Below are 20,777 nucleotides of genomic sequence, written 5' to 3'. Positions count from 1 at the left end.
GTAACTTGAGCTGAGGGGCTTCCCACTAAGGTTTCACACCGTCAACTTACCTGTCTAATATTCAACAAATGTAAATTACAAAAATAAAATCAATATAATTATTTAGCATAGTTTGGAAGTGATTACTCAGTACAACAATATAATTTGTAATTTTTTTCAGCGCGAAGTTCCAGCCATTGTTCCTGGTTGGGAACATACATTTCAGCAGGCATTCTTTCTAGGCCCAATGACTCTGGAGATCCATCTGATGATCTTGTAGCTGAATATAAATATTAAATAAATAAATAAATAAATTAAGAATTTATTGTTAAGGTAAAAGCATCTATTATTGACAGGGCACCCACTATTTACACCCTATTTGATTTTATTATTTCATTATTAAAATCTGTTAATAATCACAACTGTTGATATTTCATGATAATTTTACATATTTTTAAAATTAAAAAATAGTAAAATTTAATTTCAAGGTATAATTTATTTACCGCGAAAAAATTTCATTTTTTCTAGTAGGACAAAATTGCTTATACGTGTGTAATTTCTAAACAATATCAATAAGAAAGACCTTATTTTCAAATCCAGATTTCTCAATGTTTTAACTTCCCGCTAAGAAAATTAAAAATTTTTTCAATCTGGGAAGTTATTGGTTTTACCCCGTTCTTCTAAAATCGAGTTTTCAACGGATGTTGGCGTTTTGACGTTCTAGGAAGCTTCCCCGAATGTTTCCGTGATGATGTCCGTGTGTGTGTGTGTGTGTGTGTAAACCTCTCATAACTTTTGAACGGCTTGACCGATTTCATCGCGGTTCGCGCCATACGAAAGGACTTGACCAAACTTAGATTTTTAATACAATTCGGACCGATTTGAACCGGTAGATTGTGAGAAATCTAAAAAAAAACTGCAAAAAAAATTTTTTTTTTAATGTGGTTTTTTTGGAATAACTTTTAAACGGTTCTACTAATAAATTCCAAAAACTTATTAACTCTTAACATAAAAAAACCACGTTGATCGCCGCCAGCCCGGTCGAAATCGGTTAATTCGTTCGTGAGTTATCGTTGCCGAAAGAAAACCGAAAAAAGTGTTTTTTAGGAATTACTTCGAAATTTCTGATTCGATCAATTGAAACTTAAAGATTCTTTATGAGGCTTAAAAAACTGCGTCGAATGTTGCCAACTGCGTAAAAATTGGTTCATTCATTCAAAAGTTATTGCGGTTTGAAAAATTAAAAAATAGTGTTTTATAAAACTTCTATCAGATTTTTGAGCTCGGAGACTTAAAATGACATGAAATAGTATATTACACCCCTTGGGAAGGAAAATAAGAAAACCCTCAGATCACATGTAATTGTTGGCCGAGGCGAAGCCGAGGTCAACAAACATGTGATCTGAGGTTTTCTTTTTTACTTCCCAAGGGCTGTATAATATTTTTTTGTCCGAGGAAGGAGGAAAGCGGCAACTTTGTTTATGGCAGTGAGACCAAAGTTGCCACTTTTCGCCCCGAGGGCAAAAAAATTATATTTTTGAGCTCGAAGAGCTGAAAAACGCAATAAGTGCAATTTCGAGCGCTTAAGTATGGAATTAGCGGGAAGATGCAGGGATGACCTTTAGGTTCAACCGTTTTTCTAATTTTTTTTCACTGTAAAATTTTTCACTATAAAAGCTCTGTCACCGTGACTTATAAAATTTTGACTTTCAAGGCTTTGAGCTCGTTGAGCTAAAAAATTGAACTATTTTACATTTTGAGCTTTCTGAGTCTGGAAATCTATTTATAGTGAGGGTCAAGCACTTTTTTAAATAGTTTGAATTGCGATATCTCTTCAATGAATCCAATGATTTTGATGTGATTTCTGGTATTCAATGCCAACTTTTTTAACACAATTAGATTCCTTTCTCCATTGAAATCTGTGGAAATATCCATAAAGTGTGAGTTAAGCTGGTCAAATTAAACAGCATATCATTAGCTTTAACGTGATATTAGAATTTAATTTGCGCGAGCCTGAACATAAAGTTTGCATATATTTTCATGCTTACGATATATTCGACCAATCACATCACGAATAAATTGGTTTCACATACATTTCATCTCTATTTTAATATGGGATTTTCATAAATGAAGTATTTCTTCTCAGTCAAAAGTTGTTTACAAAAAGTTATGGAAATCACGATTTTTGCTGGTTTGAAAATTTCAAATGGTCGCTATTTCTAGACTCATGAGTGGATTTATTGCGTGGTAGTAAAAATTCTTACAATAATTACATCCGTTAATTATTACTATGATCCAGCTCCATCTAAGAATCTTAACAATTTTTAATAAAAATGTAACTCAGTCCTCAGAGACAACAAACTTCTAGAATAGGACAGAAGATTGGAAAGATGTCAAAAAATTTTCTCTAATGAAATGAGATAAAATTAAAAAAAAAAATTAGGAAAACGGTTGACCCTGAAGGCCATCCCTGTAACTTCCCGCTAATTCCATACTTAGGCGCTTAAAATTGCACCAATGACGTTTTTGAGCTCTTCGAGCTCAAAAATACAATTTATGGGTTATTTTGAGCTCTCCGAGCTCAAAGAGATTGCTTTCCTATGCTTTTGAGCTCTTCGAGCTCAAAAGTCTGATAGAGATTTGATAAGACACTATTTTTTGAATTTTTAAACCGCAATAACTTTTGAATGAATCAACCGATTTTTACGCGGTTAGAAGCATTCGACGCAGTTTTTCAAGCCTCACAAAGAATTTCAAATTTTGAATTGATCGCGCTAGAAATTTTGAAGTTATTCCGAAAAAACACTTTTTTCGGTTTTCTTTCGTTCACGATATCTCTCGAACGAATCAACTTATTTTGACCGGACTGGTGGCGATCGACGTGGTTTTTTGAGATTAAGAGCTGATTAGTTTTTGGAATTGAACCTTTAAGCCGTTTAAAAGTTATTCCAAAAAAACCACATTTGAAAAAATTTTTTTTTTCAGTTTTTTTAAGATTTCTCAAAATCTATTGATCTGAATCGGTCCAAATAGTTTTCAAAATCTAAGTTTGGTCAAGCCCTTTCGAATGGCACCAACCGCGATGAAATCGGTCAAGCCGTTCAAAAGTTATAAGCGGTTCACATACTTTCACACACACACACACACACACACACACACACACACACACACACACACACACACACACACACACACACACACACACACACACACACACACACACACACACACACACACACACACACACACACATACATACATACATACATACATACAGACACCGTGACAACCTCGCGGGGATAGTCAGGGAAGCTTCCTGTGACCTTCAAACGTCGAGATCTGATGAAAACTCGATTTTTGCAAAACGGGGTGAAAACAATAACTTCCCGATTTTTGAAAATCTTCGATTTTCTTAGCGGGAAGTTAAAAATTGGTATTTGGTGAATGTGTATCGATCTGATTTAATTTGTTTAGAATAAACCAGTCTCAACTTTATCTCGTATTCAAGCTCATAGTTATTATAGATGATAAGGATGTGGTAATTGGCAGCGTGTGACACGATAGAGTACTAATTGAGAAAAAAATAAATTATGCAAATGTACATTGATAAACATAATGCTGCAGACTTTTTTATAATTGTTATGATATTGCTCTCGGTCAGAAAATTTTCAAGTACGCCAGTACTTGGAAATTTATAAAAAATTCATGTGAATTCTACATGGCGATAAAGTATGATTATCAAGAGAAATCAGTTGTCGATCGTACTTGGGCTTAAAAACTCCAATCAAAACGTTGAAACATTAATTCTTTGGCAGCGTAACAATATATTCGAACATTGATATCTCAGCAACTAATTGTCGCATAAAAGATTTAAGCATAGTTTTTCAAAAGCTACAACAAAAATCTACAAGGACGGGCGATATTTATTTTTTTTCTCTCCTTTACATTAACGTGGTAATTTTTTTGCGGATATTTTGTGGTGATAAAAAATCTTTAAGCATCAAGATGAAGTTTTTTAGACACTTCCTTATACTTTGCCTTTTATTTATAATACCTTGGACGCACAGTGAATTATTTAAATTCAGAAACTTTTCACTAATTCATCGAAAAATGGTAAGTGAAATGAAAAGAAGAAATTATTTAATTTGAATGTTAAAGTTATTGCTGTTAATCATAATTAAACTTCCCGTTAATAATTTGGATGTATATAGGAATCAATATCAATGGAATTGTGCATTTCTGGAAAATTGAATCCAGTTGTCGTATCAAATGACATCAGAAATGTTATTGGTGAATCATTATGGACCAAAAAAATCATACCTACAATTTCCGTCGCCGAGAACTTTGGAATCAATAATGATAGTGTCACTTTTTCACCAAAATTACTAACATACATTCTGTCTACAAACGAACTTCAAACAGTCCTTCAAAAAATAAAATCTTTGCCGTGGTGGAATATAAAATCTTATTTTTTCATCGTAGAAGTTTCTCAAATCTGTAATGATAATAATTCTTGGAATATACTTCAAATAATGTGGAAGATGAATTTTCTGTCATCCCTATTTATTTGTCGTGACATTGATAACACAATTACATTGTATACGTACAATCCTTATGCTAATTATGCACCACACCCATGGCAACATGTGAACACTACATTCAACCAGCAAGGTCAGCAATGGACACTATTTAAGAAGTCGGATTCATCAGGTATATCAGTCAAAATTTGTTTCATAGAAAAATTGATAAAATCTCAAAAATCAACTTGAGAGTTAATTAAATTTTTGATTCTTCAATTAGGTCAGCATGATTGCAACGAGTTGTTTTTTGATAAAACGAAACTCCTAAATGGATCTAAAGTCATCGTTATAAAACCGTATTTACATCGTACAATAAAAGTGGCTTATGATATCGACTCAATAAGAAATATACTGCCATACCTAACGCTAAAAACGTTCAAGGAAATTTTTTCTGCTTTAAATGTAAGACCTATAATTTATTACTCTGATTTCAAAAGAGGGAAAGACCCTACAATTCAAACTCGTAAACAATTTCTTAATGATGTGATCAATGGTAAATATGAGATTGTCTTAATGTACTTAACTGTTACAGATGATAATTTTGACTTTTTGTATCCAAGATTTCCCGAAACTTTTTTAATAATCACCCACCACAACAAAATTCCCTTGTTTGTAGATAGTATGGAATCTGTTTTCAGTATTGAAGTAATTATTTTAACTGTTATAGTTTTCGTAATAATGTGGATTGTATTTAAACTCTGCAAAAAGCCATCAATTGGATCAGGGTTACTCGAAATTTTGCGATTGGTATTAAGTACAAGTATTCTTTTAAAGTTCTATAGAAGTTCGCTAAAAATTTTCTTAGTTTCCATCCTAATTTTTGTTATGTTTATGAATAATATTTATCAAGGCTTCATGTCAGCATATTCAACAAAATTATACCGGGAAGAGATAAATAGTGTCACCGATTTACAAAATTTAAAATATTCAATTTATTCGGAGCCATATCTTGTAAAAGTTTTTGGATTTGATTTATGGACAGATACTCAGAAAAAATATGTCCAGTTTCACGTTAATGATCCTTGTGATAACCTTATTAACGGTAATGACTCTCGCTCAGCATGTTTTACAAGTATGCGCGATTTTCAGTGGGGTTTAGATCATAATATGCATATACTTTTGTTCAGTAGTCAACTATTTTATAGTCCAGGAATTTGCAATGATTGGCCTCTTAAACCCAGAGTTGATCATGTCATGTCACAATTGTCTGCAGGGGGTTTTATCCGTTTGTGGAACAATCGTAGACGCAATAAACTTCTGAGAGACCTAAAAGTTAAAGAAAGTGAAGTATCCGATCCATATCGACCAATTGTTATGTCGGATTTATATTCCGTTTTCTTATTTTTGGTCATTTCTCTATCGATATCAATTTTCGCTTTTATTGGTGAAGTTTCGATTCCACGATTACACTTATGTATGAAATAAATATAATCAACACTAATGAATTATGAGAACACCATTATATGTTTAGAATTTGTAGAAGAAATATAAATCACAATTATCGAGTTGAATTCTTGTTTGTCGTGTGCATGTTGATTTGGAAATAATTTCATATAATAATTCTTCAATTTAATCGATTAATTTGTTAACAGTTAACGAAAAAATGTGTTGCTAACTAAACCCTCCGTACGTTGCACGGTTTCGCCATCCGTCGTTATTCGTGCCGCGGTGTCACTAGGGTAAGTGTGGGTGTTACTACAGGTGTAGGTATTACTGCAGATTTTCTTGTTTTAATTATCAATAAATGGGTTATGACTTTTTTGATTAAAAAAAAATTATTTCTGTTAATTTAAACCGTTCGGAAAATAACTGCATAGTGGTTTTATATGTATGACAATTATTCAATTTGTTATTAATTAATAAAAATTAAGTAGTTACAGAAGTGAATAATTTTATCTTTTTTAAGAGTTTCAGTGTAAACCCAGTCAGCATCCAAATCAGAGAGATTTCAGTATGAAGTCTTTTAAAAAACTTCTTATAGAAGTCCTAATGTGACGTCTTAAGGAGCTCTTTTTTACGAGGTCAGAACTAAGAGCTCTTAATGAACTCATAAGTTTGGAGTCAATTTTCTGACATCTAACTGAGTCCCTTTTTTGGACTTCTTTTTGAGTTGCGTATAATGAGCTTATAGACATTATAAACAATAACACAAATTTCTTTTTAATATAAAGCTGTCAAAATCTTATTCATTTTTCATTTATTACTTTCCTGATTGAGAAATTAAATTGAAAATGATTAAAAATAATTCGAATTAAATAATTTAAAACAATTTGAATAGATTAATATATAGATATACACTTGGCATAGCTTAACTCATTTCTCTTAATCCAGGTTAATTAAATTTTTCAAAAATTTTAAATTATATTATGAAGTAATAGGCAATAATGTTAAAATCTGGTTCGTAATCAAACTAATTTAGATAAAATAATAAAATTGGATTCTAATCTGAAAAAATTATGTGAACTTTCTACATTTAAGGAGTACTTTGCATGTATCAATTTTAAACATTTTATTCGAATTTAACGATATCTTATAACTATATACTTATTAATTATTGTTGAATTTTTAATATTCATTAATTTATCTATTAGATTTTATATTGTAAAAAGTAAACAAAATTTATATAGACTATTTAAAAAAATATTACAGGTAGACTTTTGAATAGTTTTTAGTATATAAATATTCGTGAAAGTTACTTTTTCTCTATCGATACACAGTATCAAATAGAATAAATAATATAGAAAATGATCGCAACATTTCATCACTATATAAACTTAGCTTATAAGAATAATGAGATGTGTAACGACATATCGTTTGAACAGCGTAGGGGGTTAGGCATCGATCTAGCACGCGCGCGACTCGGGTTCGAATCTTAGTTACGGCAACTGCGATTTTCACTTTCTCTCTTTAAACCGACAATATCAGGTCTAATTAAAATAATAAACATTCGAAATCAGCATCGGTGCTTCATGAAACTCTGAATTATTTTTCATAATTTACTTTTATTATTATTATTATTAATATTATTTTTGTTGTGTTCTTATTATTGTTATCATTATAATAGCGTATAGAGATAAAAAATCATTCATTTGTGCGAGTTCAGAAAAAAGAGCTCTTTAAGAGCTCGTTTTGATGAGTTCTTAAAGTCTACAATAAGCGGCGCATTCGACCTCTTCAGAAGGTCTTAAAGACGTCTTTTAGATGTAGACTCTGACGTCCAAATCAGAAATCTGAGCTCATTCGGAATAACTTAATACGTCATTTTGCTGGGTAATAAAAAATCAAAAGTTAATAAACAAAAAAATAAGAAGTCGAGGCAAGTCCAGGAAAGCAATAATCAGTAGATTGTAAGATTACATCAATTAAAATTTACGAATTCTAGTCAATTAATAATACGTTAAGGCTGTGTTACTTATTATTTAGATTATGAAGAATTCTTGTTATTACATTAAACTAATAAATTTTATTTTTGATAAGTTTTTGTTCATTTTTAAGTAAATCCTAAAATATAGCCGTTCTGCAGTAATAGGTACGCAGTAACTGGATCAGTTAAATGCTTATTATTTAACGAAAATATTTGTTTCTCTCATTGTTGATTTTATTTTGGGTTAATAATGAGTCAAACTTTTGTTTAAAAAAAAAAGTTACTATTATCTTGAGAAAATTTTATAAAAATGCTTTCGAAGTGAGACTTACGAAAAAAACTGCAGTAATACCCACACTTACCCTATGTATTTTATTTTGCAGTGTTGCCAAGCATCAAAATTATGAGTTCTTACTCATAACGTATTCAAACTATTCAAACGTGTATGATTTAAAAATGATTTTTTAAATCATTTCATATTTAGGTTTCCTACTTCTTAGAAAATTAGACCAAAACTTTTTAATAGTATTGAACCTGATAAATTAGACGATACCTTAAATAAATTATTAAATTGACACAAGCGAAATAAACTAAAAGCACTCTAATATAACATTGTATACTTCTTCAACTCAAAATGATGGAAACTGTGTAACATTGTCAGCTAAAACTAATTTAAATTAAAACTTTTCACTTTAGTAAACAAAAGGTTGTAACTTCTATTGCAAATGTAAATGTACAAAAAGCAATTAATAAACAATAATAATAATAAATATGTTGTACTTCTAATGCTTATATGTTAGTTTTAATATTTATTAAGGATGAAAAAATAAATATTTTTTTTCAGGTTCTTGGAATATATTTAATAAGTGATAGTAATTTTAATAATATTCATTTTTCAAATGCTTTGATCTAAAAATAGTTATTATTTCAATTTTCAAATAAAGTTGATACTTTTAATTTTTATTTTATATTAGATTTAGTAAAAGAAAGTGTAAGAAACCTAATACCTAATATCACATATGTCATTTGGAATCTTATATATATATAAATATTAGGGTGGTTCTTATTTAAGTTATGTTCGAATTTTTTTTCACGATAGTTCTAAATCGGTTCCAAATCTATAAAAAAAATTCATGCCAAAAAGGTGGACCTTAGGAACTCCGCCGTCCATCTTACGGCATCAAATAAATTATATTTATTTATATTAAATTTTTATATTATATAATATTTAATTGAAAAAAAAAAAAAATTTTTTTATTTTAGAAAATTTGACAATTTTTTTTTTCCAATTAAATAAAAAAAATTTGCCCTGCCCGGGATGAGCTGGAATTAGTTGTCAAATTGATTGAAGTTATTTTTGAGAAAAAAAAATAAAAAAAAAAAAGTGACCAACTTTGGAAAAATAACGATTTTGCTCAAAAAAACCGATTATTTTATAGAATTGATCATATTTAATTTTTTTTGTGTATTTTTTCGAAAAGTTCATTCAAAACAACAATTTTTTTAAAAAAAAGGTACCCAAAAAGCCACTTTTTTGGGAAATTCATAACTTTATTTGGGTTGGATGAAAAAATTCTCAAAAATGTCTTTCAAAGATAAAATAACTATACAGCACCATGGACAAGCCACGCGCAAATACGGTCGAGATGACAATTATTTGCAGCAGGGATATAAAGCCTCGGCCCTATCGGGCCTCAGCCTTACACTATCCCTGAAAATATTTATCACATTCGACTGTATTTGTGCGTGGCTCGCCCAAGGTACATAAATAACTAATTAAAATTATTGCTATTAAAGTTAATTAATTAAATTATATAAGTAAAAACAATGATTAAGATGTCCTATAAAAAAAAAGTTGATAATATTGATTTTAAACACGATAAAAAATTCAAATATTCATGATCATTCTCATAGTGTGAATAATGGGGGCTTTTATCTTAATTTTATTTTTATTCATTTTTTTAAAATAACTCACGAATTTTCTTATGCATAGCGATAGCTTCACCGGGATGGCGAAGAAGAAGTCGCCCAACACCTTCGCAACGCCTAAGAACTTCATTCTTTAGCAACTGATCTTTGACATTCTGGCTGATTATCGAGCAGTTCGATACCCACTGCGTGACATAAGCAAAGTCTGACAGCAATTGATAAGCACCGATCTCGCTGAATTTCACACGGTGAAGATATATGTAATCAAGCCAGGCTTCGCACATTATTTTCAGTACCATGTTCGATATATCTTCGTCCTCTACTACCTCTAAAACTGGCAAAAGCACTCGCTCCAGATAGACCTGGACATAAGGACTGGGATTTATGTTTGAGACAATGCTGGTTCTTCTCCAGATATTGGATATCGGGAAACACATGTGCAAGTTTGCGAGACTTATCACTCTGCAAATTTTCGCCAGAGTGCTGATGCATTTTGATGATGATTCCTAAAATTATTCCATTTTTTTGGTCAATCATTCATTATTACTCGAGTGCTTGGTTTAATTTAACTTACTTTGAGTAACAAATAATTAGCGTTGACTTCGGAGACTATTTTGGCTCTCATGCGAGTACACACGTAAACTTGAACGCTAACGTCGTCAGTAGCCAAGGCCGCAGTATGATCAGCGAGTTTCAGGTACGAGAGTTGATCAATGCAGTGGTTGAGATCCCCTTTCACCAGAAGGAAAAAACTCTCCAGGTCCCAGGTGTGGGCTATTAATTTAGATTCGTGGCTAGCCCAAAGTCTCATTGTGTGGATAGAGTGATCTAGTCTGTGCAAGATGATTATTTGTTCGGAAAGTGGCAATTCCATCAGAGGAGCTCCGATCGCCCACTCTCCGCTGACTTCACATTCATTGCTTAAGTTGACCAGCAATTGGAATACTTGGGCAAACATTTGGCCAGTATCTGTTCCCTAAAATTGGGGAATTAGATAAATTATTTTATTTCTTCACAACAATTAGTTTAATGTCAAACATTATATATGTCCACGAAGTACACATTAAGTATTAGGAAAAAAATAATTGATCTAAAGGTAAAATTTGTAAATAATAATTATTCGTTAAAACAATAATTATAGTTCAAATTTTTAGTAATTACGGAAAAAAAATTTTTAATTTTAGAAGTTTTCGAATCTTGCTCAAACAGGAAAAAATTAATTTTTTTTTTTTTTCTAGAATGAGAATAAATCATTTTATTTTACTTCATGATTAAGAAATTTAGAATGACTAGAAAATCGAGCGCGCTTTTGCCAACATGTTTAATATCGACAATTTAATTTTAACGATATAAGCTCATCTTGGAGTTACTCTTATCGAGACCTTTCATTTGAATACCCACACGAATTTTTTATATATTTTATATATTTCATAAATATGAGAAATATCATATGTATAAAATATATAAAAAAAATCGTGTGGGTACTTAAATGAAAGGTTTCAATGAGCGTAACATCAGGATGAGCTTATATCGTTGAAAATATCAATGATAAACAAAATACAATGTCATTTCTTAATTATTGACATTTTTTAAAATATAAGCTCATCCTGATGTTAAGCTGATCGAGACCTTTCATTTGAGTACTCACACGATTTTTTTCATATATTTTATATATATGATATTTCTTAGATTTTTCATATATATATATATATATATATATATATATATATATATATATATATATATATATATATATATATATATATATATATATAAAATATATAGAAAAATTCGTGTAGGTATTCAAATGAAAGGTCTCGATGAGTGTAACTCCAGGATGAGTTTATATCTTATAAAATATCATCGGTAAACAAAATATGTCATTTTTTTATAAATGACATTTTTCAAGATATAAGCTCATCCTGATGTTAGGCTCGTCAAGAGCTTTCATTTAAGTACGCACTCGATTTTTTTCATATATTTTATATATATTATATTTCTCATATTTGTGAAATATATAAAAAATTCGTGTGGGTATTCAAATGAAAGGTCTCGATGAGTGTAACTCCAGAATGAGTTTATATCTTTAAAAATATCATCAGTCGACAAAATAGAACGTAATTTCTTAATTATTGACATTTTTTAAGATATAAGCTCATCCTGATGTATCAATTTTTAAAGAACTTTTTTTTTATTATAATTGAATTGTTGTATAAATTTTAAAAATTAAAATTTGTCAGCTAACTTCATCATCATTAAATTTTAAGTCATACCTCTGATGAACAAGGTCTTGAAGCACATTCAAAAGAAGCGATGTAAGCTAATCTGAAGAGTTCATCCCAACAAGTTGCTGTTACGTGACATCCTAGAGTTTCACATAAGTTATCCAGTGTTGGCCGGATACTGATTGGAACTAACATACGATATTCATCTTATTAAAATTTATTAACTAGATTTTTAATACTATTAAATTAATTTTACTATCCATAGTAATAATGACACTGAAATCAGCAGATACGTGACAATTTTTCGATTTTTCTTGAAAAATGAATTAGGTATAGAAAATTTTCTTTAGAAAGTAAAATTTGTAAAGCTAAATATGAAATTTTGTAAGTAAATTTTTCTTGCTATAATTTATTTGATAAAAAAATTCTAAAAATGATCAGATGTGTCTTAATTTCAGTATCATAAATAGTAACAAACCATTAGAAGGGGTGAGTAAAAATGAATGTAACCAATCTTTAAGATAATGAGCACCATGATTATGTCTAGTAGCTAATCCTTCTGGTGACCACCATAAAATAACGTGATCAAGAATTTCAGATATCGCTGCCCAAGATACTTGACAGTAATAATCAGAAAGTCTAGCGAGGATACTGCTTCTTACTTTTATTATTTCGCCTAAAAACGATAAAAAATTACATTGAAGTTAATTGACATTAGAATTTTATTATAATTTTATAGCAAATGAAATTATTATAAAAGAATTTGATAAAAAAATTCCACGTAAAAATTACAAAAAAAAAAAAAAAAAATTAGTGGAAATCTTTTAAAGAATTTTATTATTGTATTTGAATTGTTATAAAAATATCAAAAATTGACAGCTGTCAGTTGACTTCAGTATCATCAATAAAAATTCTATAAATTGAAAATTTTAGAATAATTTACCCTGATTATTCTTCATGAAGCGTGAACGAGACAATGAATCTTAATTTTTAAACTTTTGATATTCATTCACACATTTTTGTTACACGAGTTTATCATCTTAAATTATCATCTTTTGAACTTTGCACCACTGAGTTTAACTTTTTAATTTTTAATTATTATATTCAAATTTATACTTTCTTGTATTTATCATAACTACATTCCAATTTTAAGAAAACCGATTTTTCTTAATATCTAAAATTTTAAAATTTTATATCTTCAGTATTCATACGTGTACTTTATTATAATTTTTTTTTTGTATAGTTTTTTCATTTGACTATACTGCCTCGGCATTGAAATTAAATAATAAATAAATTATTATAAGCAATTAAACTATTATAAAAAAGTTTAATAAAAAAATTCCACGTGAAAATTACAAAAAATCAATCAGAGGAAATTTTTTAAAGAATTTTATTATTATATTTGATTTGTTGTAACGTCCACGTTTTCAAAATATAAATATCTAATTTGTTCCCTGCTCGAAATTTGCTCGCCGGAGTCCAGAGTCATAAACGGGGATCACATTATCAATAACAAAATATAAACAAAACACTTCATTTTAAATAAATCAAAAAAAAGGAAACCTCTTTATTGGCCTGATCATATTAATAAACGATATAAACAATATAAGCAAATTAAACAATATAAACAATACATTAGAACACTCTTTTCACACATATTCGCGGTTCAAAATCATTAACGCGGTTCAAAATCAAGAAACAATATCCCGACCAGAAATTTAAGTTCGGCGGTGGTTCGTTTCGAATTAGGCATGCCGAATTCCAAGTTCGCGCCGAACCAGGAAGCCAAAGTTGGCCCACGTCCCGGAAGTAACGCAGTCGCGAGTTTGGGCCTAACTTGGCTTCCGACTTAGGCGGTGGTTTGGAAACCACACTTGCTGGTGACTATCCAAGCCTCATTCGGTCCGAATTTGGCTACCTAACTAGGCAGCAATTCAGAAACTAAATTCGCACGGAAGAATCCAAATTGAATCCTTTTTTTGTTTTTAGCTATTTTTATTATAAAGCAAAAATTAATAATAATGAATGCTTATTTTTTTTAATTTACTTTTAAATTTGAAATATAAATATCGACTTTAGTACAGACCTTTTTAAATATTAAGTAAATAAAAAAAATTTTGTTTTTGTTATGTAGTATTATTTTTTGTATATTTTCGGTCATTTTTTTCGCTTTTTAGGGTTTTTCTTACTATGAAGAAGTTTTTTTTGATTGGTCGATTTTATGGGTCAAGGGGGGAGGAAATGATGGAGTTAGATACATTAGTCACACACCACACTTAAATTTACCTCACACTCACCTTAAGAATAATTATAATTAATAATTATTAATTATTAAAAATTTTACATGTCGAACGCGAGACTCGAACACTGTACCCGACGCACGAGAGCCCTATACCATATCGCGACGCTACGCCGATGATGAGCGACCTCTTGCCTCAAGATACTTATAAGCCCGACACTTCGGCAAACATTCGGTTACCGTTGCAACGGTCGAGTTAGGAATTCCGATATTATACCTAAGTGAGGACTTGCCACAGACTTACCTAGTCAAGTTTCATTTTGATAGACCAAGCTTCAGAATACAGGTTGCCGTTATTTAATAACAGTTTGGCAATCCATGACATACCGAACTTAGGCATTTCCACTGTTTTGCCTAAAGAAGCTCGATCGTGGTATGCCAAGTTTCGGTAAACCTTTGGTTACCGTTATTTCATAACAGTTTGGCAACCCATGAAATGCCGAACTTAGGCATTGCCATAGGTTTTCCGAAGTGAGTCCGAACTTGGTGAACCAAACTTCGGTAAGCCTTTGGTTACTGTTATTTCATAACAGTTTGGCAATCCATGATATACCGAACTTAGGCATTTCCACAGGTTTGCCTAAGTAAGCCCGAGCTTGGTGAACTAAACTTCGGTAAGCCTTTGGTTACCGTTATTTCGTACTAATTAGGCAATCCATGATATCCCGAACTTAGGTATTGCCACAGGTTTGCCTAAATGAGCCCGAGCTTGGTGAACCAAACTTCGGTAAACCTTTAGTTACCGCTATTTCGTACTAATTAGGCAATCCATTATATGCCGAACTTAGGCAGTGCCAGACTATTACTAGATTACATCGAATGTGGAATTCTTTTGGCATACCAATGTTCGGCTTGCCTAATTTAAAATAAATAAGATCCGAATTGGGCTAGCCTAAATTCGGAAAGCCAACTTCGCCCCGAACTGATTTTCGGCATATACCTCACTAAAATTTAGTCGGGTAGCGTTTCGGTAAACCTTTGGTTACCGTTATTTCATAACAATTTGGCAACCCATGACATACCGAACTTAGGCACTTCCACAGTTTTGCCTAAAGAAGCTCGATCGTGGTATGCCAAGTTTCGGTAAACCTTTGGTTACCGTTATTTCATAACAGTTTGGCAACCCATGAAATGCCGAACTTAGGCATTGCCACAGATTTTTCGAAGTGAGCCCGAGTTTGGTGAACCAAACTTCGGTAAGCCTTTGGTTACCGTTATTTCATATTAATTAGGCAATCCATGACATGCCGAACTTAGGTATTGCCACAGGTTTGCCTAAGTGAGCCTGAGCTTGGTGAACCAAACTTCGGTAAACCTTTGGTTACCGTTATTTCGTACCAATTAGGCAATCCATGATATGCCGAACTTAGGCAGTGCCAAACTATTATGAGATTACACCGAATGTGGAATTCTTTTGGCATACCAATGTTCGGCTTGCCTAATTTAAAACAAATAAGATCCGAATTGGGCAAGCCTAAGTTCGGAAAGCCAACTTCGCCCCGAACTGATTTTTCGGCATGCCTCACTAAAATTCTAGTCGGGCGAATTGGGCTAGCCTAAATTCGGAAAGCCAACTTCGCCCCGAACTCATTTTTCGGCATACCTCACTAAAATTCTAGTCGGGATAAGCAATATACACTAATACGATAGAAACTTTCTATCCAAACATACACGACGGTATTCACGGTTCAAACTCAAAAAAAAAAACGCGGTCTACAAATACTAACTAGTTTCCCAGTAATACCCCCTCCCCCCTCAGGGCGACTAGCCGTCATCCCTGTGGGGTCCTAAACTCTACCCTGAGAGCAAGTGGAGAGTATCCTCCTCGCTCCCACCTACACGACTTATGATCACCTACCGTACCTCAGCTGAAGGCTTCGGCACGGGGAGTAGCACTTTCATCCGGTCGGTTCACGATACTTACCTGGGCCTTGGTCAGACTCCAGGTAGAGTATCATCCTCTGGAATTACTTGGTGAAGAGTATTCGTCCGAGTAATTCTCCCGAGAAAGAATTGCTTCCCTTATCGAGCCAAATTTTGGCGTTTATCATTTTTCCCCTCTCTCTTGTAACGAACCGGAAGGGTCGTTTTAGACACCTGTCCGGTGTCCTCGAACTAGCATTGAAAAATAATTATTTATTATTTTAATCGTAATTTCCTTCATTTTTTATCCATTCGTCTCGCCAAATTCTAAGTTTTTATTTTCGAAACTCAATTATTTATTATTTTAACCGTAATTTCCTTCGTTTTCTATCCATTCGTTTCGTAAAATTCACAATTCTTTATTATTTCAATCGCAATTTCTTTCATTATATATCCATTCGTTGATTTTCCATACTAAATTGTCCTCGGGACTTATAAAATCTTCGCTTACCTAAATTATTTCTAACAAAATAATAATCGTCATTTCTTTCATTTTATATCCATTCATCGCTTTCCCATACTAAATCTTGTTCGGAACTTAGAATAATTTTCCCAGTCTTTTAATTTCTTTTACAATTAATTTCTTTTGCTCGATTAATTGGCTTAATTTTTTAATTTAATCATACCTTTGGTAACAATAATATAATATTATTAACTAAATAAATACAATAATTAAATAATAATCGCCGCACTAATAACAATAATTTTTTCTATTAATTTTTAAGTAATTAATAAAAATAAACTAAAATACTCAAATACAAAAAGTAAAATCTGGGTCATATTGTTATAAAAATTTCGAAAATTGACAGCTGTCAGTTAACTTCAGTATCATCAATAACAATTCTATAAATTGAAAACAAGAATAATTTACCCTGATTATCATATCTGAAGCTGTCAGACTGGAAGAGTAAAGGAGCGATATCTTTAGCGGTATGTATAATTTTTTTAATTTGAACTTTTTGACTGTCGACTAAGATCTGAAAGTTTTCTATATGAGCGTTACTGTATTTTCTTCTAGCGGAAGAATTAATTGCTGAGCCTGGAGGAGTTATGTGCTTTGTAAGAGCGCGATAAATTTCAACGCTCGAGTTCTCAGACATTTCCATGTCTCCAGATGCTGAAGAGTTGCACTTTTCTTGGTTGTTTGGTTGATAGATTGCTAGTAAATAATCTATCAGTTCGTAGCAGTATTCTTCAGCTTTATTTCGAGCTAAAATTTGCAAGACACGCAACACTGATAAAGGCTTCAGTGATTCTAACATTGACGGACAGTCATTTGAGAAAATATTTATTGATGAATCTGTTATCTTGTAATCGAGATTTAATGCGTCGATGTAAATTTTTATTAATCTGAAATAGTTTTTACTATTGTTATTTCTTTTATGCATTGAAAAAAAGACAAAAAATTTTTTTTTAAATTACCTCAAAAATTTTAAAGCTAACTCGTCACTTTCAAAGTCTAATGTTTGATTGACAAAATAATGGATAAATTTAGCGACTGTGTTTAGTAAACGCTTCATTATTGAAGATAAATGTTCGATTTTATAATTATATACTGTTAAATTAGTAGTTAAAATTTTTTTTGTCGAGTAAATTTCTTTGTAAGTTTTTATTATTGCCTCCAACTGAGCTAGCATTGAATCATTGAGTGTCTAAAAATAATATACAAATAACTGTTGATCATATGTTGATTGATAAATATTGTTAGGATGATACTAAAGTTAGCGAATGCTTCATAATTTTTTGAAAAATAAACTAAGTATAGAAAATTTAAAAAAAAAAAAAAAAAAATTTTATTTGTAAAAAATTTATACAATTTTTTAGTTTTAATTAGAGGTGTGCGAATAATTTGAATTTACGAATTTATCGTTCCGAATCGAATATTAATATTCGATTCGAAACCTGAATCGAATAATTCGAAAATTTTCCAGAATAGCCAAAACTTGCTATTTTACGAGGTAGATACTCTCGATGATTTATGATGTTGAATTCTTGGAAACTACTTAAATATTATTATGAAATATAATTACACAAATAGATTTTTTTCAACGGAAATTAATAATTATAAAAACCAAAATCAATTATAAAGATCTCTTGCCAATATTAGTATCAAGATTTTTTATGTTACTGACAGAGATAAACATGGATTGAAATTGAGCAATTATTTTCTCCGGGTAATTGATTTTTAATCACAAAGTATGTTATTCGTACGGTTAAAGACTCAGTTATTGACACTGGCCTAGTTATTGACACTTGCAATTTTATTTTAATTAAAAAAAAAAATTAACTCTAATAAATTAATAAATATAATTTTTAAGAAAATTGATTTTTTGAGAACATTTAATTTTTTTAATTAGAATAAAATTGCAAGTGTCAAACAACTAGGTCAGTGTCAATAACTGGGTCTTTTACCTAAGAATATTTTGATACACAATGTAATAGAATTTATATTAATAACAATAGAAAATTTAGTGAAATTTTGATAATTCGCGAATTGTTTGAATTATTAGCGAATTTTTCGATTTTTTTGAATTATTCGTCGAACTTCAAATAATTCGAAAATTCGAATTATTTAACTCGAATTTCGAATCGAATGTTAATATTCGATTCGATTCGATTCGAACGATATTCGCGCACCGCTAGTCTTAATTTAATAAAGAAAAAAATGTCAACTAACTTTAGTATTATAAATAAATGAGCAGACACTTGAGAATTTTTCAATTTTTTTTTTCTTTAAATAAGCAAGGTCTGAACATTATTTTTAAAAAATCTCATTTATAATTTTTTAAAATTTCTAAAAATGGAATTTTTTTAAAAATAAATTTTCCTTGCTATAATTTATTTATTAAAAAAATTCTAAAAATTATCAGATGTCTCTCAATTTCAGTATCATATTCTAATAAATATTACTAATACCTCTTGATCGCAAGCGATAGTACACTGTTGTATCTGTTCGATAATCAATCCCATTTCTCGAGCTAATTTTCTAGTCGAATAATTGAAATGAACAATGTCTTTGAACCATGATTCTAATTTTGTATCAGGAAATGGTAACCACTTTGTTATATTGACACGATAACAATTACTTTCCATTATAATATGTAAGATAAAAATTATTACTTTTAGACTAAATTTCCAGTTGCCATAGAAACACTTCTATTTACTCTGTATGATATAAGTAGGTATTAAGGTCTAATTGGTTCTAATTTTAAGTGTAAAATAAGAAGATCAATAGTAAAATGACAATAAAAAATTTATTCGATATTTTTATATACAAAACGTTTATAAAATTTATTTAATCAAAATTTTTAATCTATTAAAAATTTAGTTTTTAATTTACCATCAACGAAAGAAAATGATTTACCTCTTTGGTACGTTAATATTTTGTAAAACAAAACTAATTATTTATATAATAAAGCCTAGGTATTATTTTTAATTAGTATTTAGAGCACATGAGTTACTACAACTAGGCAAGAAGTTAAATATTAAAAATTTACCATAGTGGACGTCATGGTTTCACTTAATAGTCTAATTACAAAATAGTTTTATAGTACCTAAAAAACAACATTGCAATTGTATAATATAAAATTTATTTATATGATATATATATTTATTATATTATATAAATATAATTTCAGGCAAAATATATAATATATAAATCTGATCTATAAGATCGACGTCAAATGAATAAAAAGTTAAGTATATCAGTAACTAGATGAAAAAGTTATGGCATTTAATTTGTTAAATATAAATTACGATATTTACACATTTAACAAATATAATTTTAATAAAATAATAAATTTTTAACTAACAGCATTGGTAATTATCGATTATATGATGGCACTATTAAATATGGTCATAGCAAATAAAATTTGTGTCGAAATTTGGTCGAATTTCTTGGTAACACCACCTCGTCAAACATAAACTCAAAATCTTAAACTTAAATAAGGTAAAAGCCCCCATTATTGACACTATAAGCCTGATCATGAATATTTGAATTTTTTATCGTATTTCAAATCAATATCATCAACTTTTTTTTTTTATAGGACATCTTAATCATTGTTTTTACTTATATAATTTAATTAATTAACTTTAATAGCAATAAATTTAATAATTATTATATCAACTTAAAACCAACAGGTCGAATGTATGTATTATTGACAGCGCAAAAAATTCAAAGAGCCGATTATTGACATACTATTGACCCTATTATTGACAGGTCTTTTATTACAGTTAAATTTATATTAACAATAATCATTTTTATTAACTAATGCAAAACTATCAATAATTTTTATTATTTTAAAATTCGTTTAAGACCTACACGGAAAGAACAAGATGACACTGGATATCATTCCAGATTAAACTCGGTGATATCTGCGGTAAAAAAATTTCAGATAGTAGCTAGTATAATCCAGATTATACTGAGTGATATCTGGATTATACTATCATTATAATATCCATTATGTATTTTAGATATT

At 30.2% G+C, this 20,777-nt stretch overlaps 2 protein-coding genes across 2 annotated transcripts; one reads left to right on the top strand and one right to left on the bottom strand.

Moving 5' to 3' along the window:
* Positions 1-63: 63 nt before the first annotated feature.
* LOC123271135 lies at positions 64-20,755 on the bottom strand. Its single transcript, XM_044737358.1, has 9 exons — positions 20,618-20,755; positions 19,216-19,418; positions 17,722-17,951; positions 17,171-17,649; positions 12,556-12,753; positions 12,126-12,265; positions 10,427-10,828; positions 9,899-10,358; positions 64-259 (listed from the first exon to the last, which is right to left on the bottom strand). The coding sequence occupies exons 1-9, from the start codon at positions 20,649-20,651 to the stop codon at positions 123-125; spliced, it is 2,283 nt and encodes a 760-aa protein (XP_044593293.1). The 5' UTR covers positions 20,652-20,755; the 3' UTR covers positions 64-122.
* Positions 3,625-4,773, top strand: LOC123271145. The gene is made up of 2 exons (XM_044737374.1): positions 3,625-4,092; positions 4,191-4,773. The coding sequence occupies exons 1-2, from the start codon at positions 3,985-3,987 to the stop codon at positions 4,746-4,748; spliced, it is 666 nt and encodes a 221-aa protein (XP_044593309.1). The 5' UTR covers positions 3,625-3,984; the 3' UTR covers positions 4,749-4,773.
* Positions 20,756-20,777: the final 22 nt, after the last annotated feature.

Source organism: Cotesia glomerata, linkage group LG9 (genome assembly GCF_020080835.1).
Source record: "Cotesia glomerata isolate CgM1 linkage group LG9, MPM_Cglom_v2.3, whole genome shotgun sequence".
In the NCBI taxonomy this organism is placed as follows: Eukaryota; Metazoa; Arthropoda; class Insecta; order Hymenoptera; family Braconidae; genus Cotesia; species Cotesia glomerata.
The sequence above is the reverse complement of the archived record's forward strand: the minus strand, read 5'-3'. Positions and strand labels throughout refer to the sequence as shown.